General features: G+C 41.9%; 1 protein-coding gene across 1 annotated transcript in view; it reads left to right on the top strand.

Moving 5' to 3' along the window:
* The window catches only part of gpc6b (glypican 6b), a 42,358-nt gene that overhangs the window by 6,127 nt on the left and 26,231 nt on the right, over positions 1-10,000 (top strand). Inside the window, exons 2-3 of the mRNA XM_081720307.1 lie at positions 2,861-3,019; positions 9,029-9,420. Of these exons, the coding sequence (XP_081576433.1) occupies positions 2,861-3,019; positions 9,029-9,420 (551 nt within the window). The remainder of the gene's footprint in view (positions 1-2,860; positions 3,020-9,028; positions 9,421-10,000) is intronic.

The following is a 10,000-nucleotide window of genomic DNA, read 5'->3' as shown; positions in this document are numbered from 1 at the left end:
TGACAGGACATCACTCCAGAACCATGACAGGACAGCACTCCAGAACCATGACAGGACATCACTCCAGAACTGTGACAGGACAGCACTCCAGAACCGTGACAGCACATCACTCTCGAACCATGACAGGACATCACTCCAGAACCATGACAGGACAGCACTCCAGAACCGTGACAGCACATCACTCTAGAACCATGACAGGACATCACTCCAGAACCATGACAGGACAGCACTCCAGAACCGTGACAGCACATCACTCTAGAACCATGACAGGACATCACTCCAGAACCGTGACAGGACATCACTCCAGAACCATGACAGGACAGCACTCCAGAACCGTGACAGCACATCACTCTAGAACCATGACAGGACATCACTCCAGAACCATGACAGGACAGCACTCCAGAACCGTGACAGCACATCACTCTAGAACCATGACAGGACATCACTCCAGAACCGTGACAGGACATCACTCCAGAACCATGACAGGACAGCACTCCAGAACCATGACGTGTACAAAACTTGTAGTGTGGCGATTTGGAGTGCAGGAGAAATTGCCCCAGAGATAGCATGCCACAGTCCTGCACTGGAACTGCCCCAGGGGTAGCATGCCACACTCCTGCACTGGAACTGCCCCAGGGGTATCATGCCACAGTTCTGCCCTGGAATCATACCAGGCAGCAGGAATGCACGTACAGTTCTGCAGCGAGGCATAATAGAGTTAAATATGCATAACGTGTGTGTGGCAGGTCCTGCATGATATGTACAGATATACTGGCACCATCTGGCTTCTGCCTCGGTAACAGCATATCCAATCACACACAGCTTTGTCAAGGCCTTCATGCCTCTCTCTCTTTAGAACTCAAAGCCGAATGTGCTACAGTGCTACGCAAGCTAACGTGCAGTGTTTCACTGGAACCATGTGTCTGTATCGCCAGCACACTGTGTGAGTCTCTGTGATCGCAGGCAATATCCTCCCATCCACACTGTACTCACTGAGCACTTTAGAAGGTACCTTACAGGGCTGGATGTTGGGGAAAATGCACACTGTGATATTTTTAGATATTCATGGTCAAAATATGAAAAATAAAAAGAATGTAAAACATTTGATAAGTTCCAGGTAAACTATTTCTGAATGGAGCTAATGATCACTTTTGTGATGGAAAAGCTCTGTTTAGATTAGGGCTGCATTATGCAGACGCAATACTGTGTCAGGATGGTATAGCTACATATAGCTGTTGCAGTAAACTATATATTGGAATTATTCTAACACATACCTGATTGTTTAATATGATGTAAGAAGACGGGTCTGTTATACTGTGATAAACATTATTCACAGTGCCGTAATTCATCCAGCCAGAGAACAGACATTTGCAATATAATAACTTTTATAATAAAATAATATAATAACTTTTAACAGATATTATTAGTATTATTATAATACAGACAGGATCTCTAAAACAGGAGATGATTACCTGATTGACACTCATAGTCCTATAGTCCTACATAGTGGACAGTACAGTCCAAAGAATACTCCAGTGTTAAGAATACTCCAGTGTTAATGATTACTCCAGTGTTAATGATTACTCCAGTGTTAAGAATACTCCAGTGTTAAGAATACTCCAGTGTTAATGATTACTCCAGTGTTAAGAATACTCCAGTGTTAAGAATACTCAAGTGTTAATGATTACTCCAGTGTTAATGATTACACCAGTGTTAAGAATACTCCAGTGTTAATGATTACACCAGTGTTAAGAATACTCCAGTGTTAATGATTACTCCAGTGTTAATGATTACACCAGTGTTAAGAATACTCAAGTGTTAATGATTACTCCAGTGTTAATGATTACACCAGTGTTAAGAATACTCCAGTGTTAATGATTACTCCAGTGTTAAGAATACTCCAGTGTTAATGATTACTCCAGTGTTAAGAATACTCAAGTGTTAATGATTACTCCAGTGTTAATGATTACACCAGTGTTAAGAATACTCCAGTGTTAATGATTACTCCAGTGTTAAGAATACTCCAGTGTTAATGATTACTCCAGTGTTAATGATTACACCAGTGTTAAGAATACTCCAATGTTAATGATTACTCCAGTGTTAAGAATACTCAAGTGTTAATGATTACTCCAGTGTTAATGATTACACCAGTGTTAAGAATACTCCAGTGTTAATGATTACTCCAGTGTTAAGAATACTCCAGTGTTAAGAATACTTCAGTGTTAATGATTACTCCAGTGTTAAGAATCCTCTAATGTTAAGCTTCAAAAACACAAATTTTTCAGTGTATAGAGTCATTTAATATGATTTCGGGATGTTTTTGTCAATTGCTTAGATGTAGAGTTGCTAGTGGGACCAGTATATCCCATATACGTTCAGTGGACATAATTCAAGGCACAACTCATTTAGATTTACATTTACAGCATTTAGTAGATGCTCTTATCCAAAGCGACTTACAAAAGTGCTTTGTCGTTTACTCACAGAATACATCCTAGTACAGTATGGTAAGTTTGAGTCCAATATACCAATGAACTAGATGGATCACTGCTGATGCCTAGAAGTGCACAATACATATAAACTCAGACAACAATCAGTGTAATAAAAGTATCTCGCTTAAATTCTTAAACCAAGTATTTGACAAAAAACGTTTTAAAGTACTCTGAATGCTATATTAAATATATTTAGAGGTTTAACACTGAAATCTTCATTTAATAGCTTTGAGGAAATTGAGAAAAATTTGAATATCTTTTTTTGGCATTGTAAATGGCCTACCAGCCTGTGCGCCTCATGGTACTTCTATAGTAATGCTATATGTTTATCAAGTTGGTCTGGTGATCTGTCTGATATGCATCCTTTTCAGGCCATCATTTGCGAGTCTGTGTGCAGGCGAAGACCTGCTGCAGTGCAGGAATGGAGGAGAACTTTATTCTGAGGAGCAAACATGAGTTTGAGAAGCTCCTGGACCAGGCCACTGAGGATTTGAGGAGCACTTTTATATCCAGGCACAAAAGGTTTGATGGTACGATTCTTTTCTTTATGCTCTGACACCGCTGGAAGAATCTCTGTTTACCCAGAATCCCAGTGATTGTTTTTATTTATGTTTCTCATTTCATTGCAGATTATCTGTGTGTTTGCTAACACAGTTGTGCTAATTTAGACACTTGCCCATCAAACATGAACATTTTCTAATCCACACAGGACACAATCCACACAGGACACAGTTCACCCAGTATAGGACACGGTACACTCAGTACAGGACACAGTTCACCCAGTATAGGACACGGTACACCCAGTACAGGACACGGTACACCCAGTACAGGACACGGTACACCCAGTACAGGACACGGTTCACCCAGTATAGGACACGGTACACCCAGTATAGGACACGGTTCACCCACACAGGACACGGTTCACCCACACAGGACACGGTTCACCTACACAGGACACAGATCACCTACACAGGACACGGTTCACCCACACAGGACACGGTTCACCTACACAGGACACAGATCACCTACACAGGACACAGATCACCCACACAGGACACGGTTCACCCACACAGGATCCGGTTCACCCAGTACAGGACACGGTTCACCCAGTACAGGACACGGTTCACCCAGTACATATCCACCATGCCCAGAGCTATGCAGGGTTTCTCCAATTTTTTTTTTACTTTAAAATGAACTTTTAAAATGAGAAGTCCTTGTCAGCAGGTGGGTGATCTAGGGGTTAAGTGCTGCACCTGTAATAGATTATGAACATATGAACATTATGTTAGACAGGAAAACACAGGAATGTTGTGTATCATTTCAAGCATTCTTTGTGCATAAATCCAAATTTGCTTCTGGGAAAAGTGCTGAGGCTTTGCCAAGTCCAGATTGTGAGAGACTGGTATTATCTGGATTTTTCCTTATTTAGCAATTTTTTTTTTTTCATGATTGTCTATTGAACAAATAGTTTAAACAAGGTAATTGATAGAAAAAGTATTTGACTTCTAGGCTAATGTCCTCTTGAAAAGGATGTAAAGTGGTCTGTGACTTTGGGGGGTTTGTTTACGTGTTAGCTGAGCCTTGAACGTCATTCTTGGTAGGACGACTGTACTGGCACTGAGTGGCAGCTCAGTGGTTAAGGTACTCAATTAGTAATCAGAAGGTTGCCGGTTCAAGTCCCTCCCCTGCTAAGTTGCCACTGTTGGGCCCCTGAGCAAGTCCCTTAACCCTCAGTTACTCAAGATGTACTCAGTCTTGACTGTAAGTCACTTTGGTTAAAAGCTTATTACCTAAATGTAATGAAAATAAATGCTGTCCTTTTAATGTGACCTAGAACTGCCCTCTGAACTTTCGAGAAATCCAAGGATGTGTAAGTAGGGTGTGTTGACCCAGAATTACTGGTACAAAAGCGTGAGGCTCTAATAATGGAGGGAACAGCAGATGGGTGGGAAGCAGCATCAGATTTTGTCTGATCACATTTTGTTAAAGTTCAGATTTTATTGTAATAGGGTTCAGATCGCAGGCAGTGTGTGTTGCCAGAGCAGTTGAAATGTTTTCTGCGGTTTGTAGCTTTGTATAAAGAAAATATTCCATTCGTTTTTTGGAACCTCCAAGTCGAAGCAGAGACAGTACGAGATGGCAATGAGCTCTGTTAAAATCATTCAGAGAGCGAGATGCAACCTTGGACCTACAGCAAGTGTTCGGGGAAAGACCAGAGCCTTCAGAAGTCTTCACACAGCATGACTGGACAAGCTGCTTGGGTATGCCAGGCTTGGTGGGTGTCGGTGTCTGGTAATCAGACGCTCAGGCATGGTGGGCATGGATGTCCGAGCGACTGTTATGATGTTTGCAGCCTGTAGCTGAAAGACAGTCCACCCCTCTGCATAACCCAGCAGGTGTCGGGATAGATCGTGTGTTCTGGCTTTGACCCACTTCCTTCTGTCAAATTCTCCCTGGCAGCAGCCGTGATTATGACACACCGCCCCAGAGGACTTGGGTTTGTTGTGTTGACACATTTGATGTTATCACTGTCATCAAACATGTCCCTTACATATTTGTTTACTGGGACTGGAGCGTTTCACACCATGTCAGTTAAGGGTTGAAGAGGTTCGGTGGTCTTGTCACGTCTATGCCAGATGGTTCTCCGCTGTTTATTGAAGTGACTGAAATTTAAAGAGATTGAGTTTGTGAATTGGGTTTTATAGACATAATTGCAGAAACAGGTTTTCATACTTAGCACCTGTTTTTAGGAAGTAGTAGCAATAAAAATGTAAATTAAATGGGATTTCAACAAGGAACTGCCTGATAACTGTGTCTGGTTGTTTGAAGGGACAGCTCTGATCACTAATGGGCTGTTAGGATCAGTGAAGCGTGTTTTGTTATTTATCTGAACTGTTAAGAAATAGCCATTGGACAATGGAAGGACTGATATTCCAACCTGAGCTAAGTAATCAGGAACACGGGGCATTTGCCACAGTGGTTCAACACTTTTTAAACTTCAGACAATTACAAATAATGCTGCCACAGTGTTCTGGAAAATCCACACAGAAGAAGGAAAAATAGCCTAAACAGTGTTCAGTCTGAAGAATATTCAAGCACACACAGAGTTCCTCTTACGCACTGGGCGCTGAGGCAGAGCTGGATAAAACCTGTCTATTCTCACACTTCATGCTGTGCCTGTCTGAGTGCAGCGAATGCTGCCTGATGCTGCACACTATTTAACATCACTTCATCACTTTTTCATACTGCGATAATCAAACACAGTTTTAATGATGATTAAAATTTGAAATAGTCAATTTTGCTGTGGTTTTACTATAAAACAGATAACTGTTTTATCCCTAGATTACATGCCTTTGGTCTGCTACTGCAAATTTGAAAAGCTCTTAATTATCAATCACTGTCTATGTCTCCACTCGTCCTGACAGGCAGTGCAATAGTATTAAATAGTATATATAATAATATATGCTTTAAATTGTTTTAAATGAAAGTTTAGGATTTGTAGCATCCGGGCACGCTTTCTTAATTCTTTTTTGTATAATTTAGTGTTGTACAGTTGTTATTATTAACTTTATTACTTTTATCTGTAACTGAAGACTTTAGTTGCAATCTTGTAAAGACAAGAGCTCACTGTCTGCTGTTTGAAAAGAAATCGTGTTCTTTTCTGTTCAAGTCTATAGATGTCTGTAAAAATGTTTAGAGTAAATTTGAGCTCTGTAATAATCCTTAAAATGATATTTCTGGCTCTCTCTCATACACACTACCATTCTCTCTCTCTTTCTCTCTCTCTCTCTCTCTCACACACACACACACACACACACACATGCATGAATTATTTGGTATGCCAGCTGCTGATTGACGTAAGGGAGTTTTGAAAGCTGTCAGTTGGCACAAAGAGAATTTCACGCTGATCGGTGAGGTGCTGGAGCCCGCTGAGCTGGTGTCCCAAATCCTCCAGCTCCGACTCACACACACACATACTCCTGTTCTAGCAGTACTGATTCTTTTTGTAATCTCTCATTAGACAAACAAATTACTCTTAACACATTTCACATAATGAACATGTATGTTTAATTATATTAAATCAGATTAAATTGTCAAACCTCATGCTATGTTTAGTGAAGCACATTAGCTGTCTTCCACTGGTCTGTGAATATTGTGATATTGTATTCCATGATCAGACACAGCTACACATTATGTTCTGTTGATCTTACAGAGAGTCCTACTTATGCCTGTACACATAAGTAGCTCTGCTAGCATATTCTTGCACTCTGCCCTGTAACCCAGAGTAGTGTCCCCAGTCTCTGGATCTCATTTACAGCATTTAGCTGATGCTTTTATCCACACATGACTGAGCACAAGTTGAATAATTGAGGGTTAAGGGCCTTGTTCAGGGGCCCCAACAGTGGCAGGACGTGAACTGGCAACCTTATGATTACTAACTGAGTACCTCAACCACTGAGCTACCACTCAGTGATGGCACACTTATCCAACCGAGAATTACATTCAAGGCTCAGCTAACACATAAACAAGATCCCCTGCAAGTCACAGACCACTTGACATCCTTCTCCAGAGGACATTATCCTAGAAGGATAATACTATTTCAATCAATTACCTTGGCAGTGATGGGGCTTGAACCAGCAACCTTCTAATTACAACTCAAGTACCTTAACCACTGCCCAGAGACTCTCCATCTGTTTATCCTTAATACTGCCCTCACGTCCAAGATTACCAACAGAGTTACAGTACACTAAGCAAGCTATGTGCCACATCCAAGGAGGGACGTGTCCCCACCTGCTGTGGACACTACAGCAAAGGCACCCCCACACATTCACTGTCCTTCACACAGTCACATTAGCTTGGACACCATGATAGATGAGGATGATGGCACCCGTATTCCGGGGAAGGACTGCCTGTGTCTTTACTCAGTGTGGTAGTACCGAATGAAAGCTCAGTGCTGACCTCCTTACCATCTCCCCGATGTACACAAAGGTCTATTCCGCAGAGCATAAGAAGACAGGTCCACCGGGAACATGCTTGGTTACAGCAGATGGTACTCTTCACTGAGCTGATTGGAATCATGTCACCTCTTACTTCTCACACCTCACTCTTCATTCCACAGCTTCACTTCACAAGGCATCCAGTAATTGATACTTTAGATAGATACTTTAAATGAGACAGGCCAAGGTTTGAATGAGACAGTTTGACGTGTTAATGAGACAGGCTGAGGTGTTAATGAGACTAGCTGAGGTGTTAATGAGACAGTGTGAGGTGTTAATGAGACAGGCTGGGGTGTTAATGAGACTAGCTGAGGTGTTAATGAGACAGGCCGAGGTGTTAATGAGACAGGCTGAGGTGTTAATAAGGCAGGCCGAGGTGTTAATGAGACAGGCTGAGGTGTTAATGAGACAGACTGGGGTGTTAATGAGACAGGCTGAAGTATTAATGAGACTGAGGTGTTAATGAGACTAGCTGAGGTGTTAATGAGACTGAGGTGTTAATGAGACAGGCTGAGGTGTTAATGAGACAGGCTGAGGCAGGCCACCTCCTCTACTTATGCACATGCCTGCTTAATAGCGTTTAAAAATGGAGGCTTTGTTTATGTTTTGCTAAATGACATCAAGATATCAAACTCAATGTAATTTTAAAGCTAACTTTATAGAGCACCAACTTTATAAACTGACACCAGTCAGAAATGTAGTAGTATTTGTAATCAGTATTTTCCATGGCAATGGTGTAATATGTATAAAATAAATTATATGGAAAGACCGATCATTCCAGAGTTCTTAAAATGTTTTTCATGAATAACCAAGGTTGTTTAAATAATTTTGTCCAATATCAAATGCTTAATCCAAGACATGGCAGTGTAATTTGTGTGTGTTCGTGAGTAAACTGTCCTTGATTTAGTTCCTCTGCTATCCAGATTCAATACTGACTGTGGAATTCTTCAGTTGTATTCATTCACTTTGCCTTGGGATTGTTTCAGGAAAAGATTTAAAGACCAATAACAAACTTTTCAGTCAGTGTTCTGCTAATTTCTAGCATTATTTTATGTATTGTTTTATATTTTATATTATATTATTGATTAAATATTATTCATCAGGGCAACTACTGTGTCCCTTAATTTAAAGCTTTGTTCAACCCTGTGGGTTGTAAGATGTTGACTTTTCTGGCTGCAGCATTTGAAGGTGTGTGTGAAGGTATGTGTGAAGGTATGTGTGAGTCCTCTGGCTGCAGCGTTTGAAGCTGTGTGTGTAGCTGTGTCCTGTTATGGCATCAATACTGACATTCTCACAGTGACAGTGGCCTCAAACAACAATGTGAGCTAAAAGATAGACACCAATTATCTTGCCATCTGGAGTTGCAGTCAGTTGACGCACACGCACACACACACGCACACACACACGCACAAACACACATGCACACACAGCGCACACACACAAAAACATGTACCTACCTACCCCCTCCCTTACACACACACACACACACATACATTCATTTCTTTGCTATCATATGCTTACCCTCTTTCCCCCTCTGAACAGAGTTCTTCTTGGAGCTCCTGGAAAACACAGAGCATTCCCTGAATGACATGTTTGTCCGGACATATGGAAAACCCTACATGCAAAATGCTGAGGTCTTCCAAGGCCTGTTTGCTGAGCTCAGACGTTACTACACAGGTGGCAATGTCAACCTGGGCGAGATGCTCAATGACTTCTGGACACGTCTGCTGGAACGCATGTTCCAGCTGCTCAACTCGCAGTATGTTCTCACTGAAGACTACCTGGAGTGCATCAGCAAGTACATGGATGAGCTCAAGCCCTTTGGTGAGGTCCCGAAGAGGCTGAAGTCCCAGGTGACCCGGGCCTTTGTCACCGCGCGCACCTTCGTCCAGGGTCTCATGGTCGGCCGGGAAGTAGCGAACAGAGTATCCAAGGTCAGCACTTCTCCATGCTCCTCTGCAGCACTCTCCCCTCTGACTCTGTACTGTTGTTAATGTGGCCTGCAAACCTTCCTTTATACATTGTACATTCAAATTCAAAACTAAAAAAGGCTCCCATAAGTGCATGTTTGTTGTCTGGTGGAAAGGAAAAGTGTAAAGCATAAATGTGCTGTGGCCTGGACTGAAGGGTGCTTTAAATTCAGAGTATTGTGCTGCAGCCCGTTTTTCCTGGTTTGGCTAATGAGCTGCAGGAACAATACGCACAGCTCTGATAACCTCAGTTATGGGAAGCTGTATGCATAACGTGGCATTTTTCACAGAAATATGCCTAATGCCTGCAAAGTCAGAGAATGGAACATGAAAACTATAGGATCTGATTTAGAAGGACATTAGCAAACACAGTTGCCAAGTGTCCAAATTTATGCGCGCATGTCATGCTTGGCTTCAGATCGTCCCCATCAGAGGTTGGTATTCATGTATTACTGCAGTGTCATTCATTTAATGGAGTCAGATCTAATAGCTAGAATAGAAAACCGTCGGGCTGTTGAATGTCACAACGGACCAATTACAGTTC

Source organism: Electrophorus electricus, chromosome 9 (assembly GCF_041902795.1).
Source record: "Electrophorus electricus isolate QZ-2024a chromosome 9, ASM4190279v1, whole genome shotgun sequence".
Classification (NCBI taxonomy): Eukaryota; Metazoa; Chordata; class Actinopteri; order Gymnotiformes; family Gymnotidae; genus Electrophorus; species Electrophorus electricus.
This window is presented reverse-complemented; position numbering and strand designations above follow the sequence as displayed.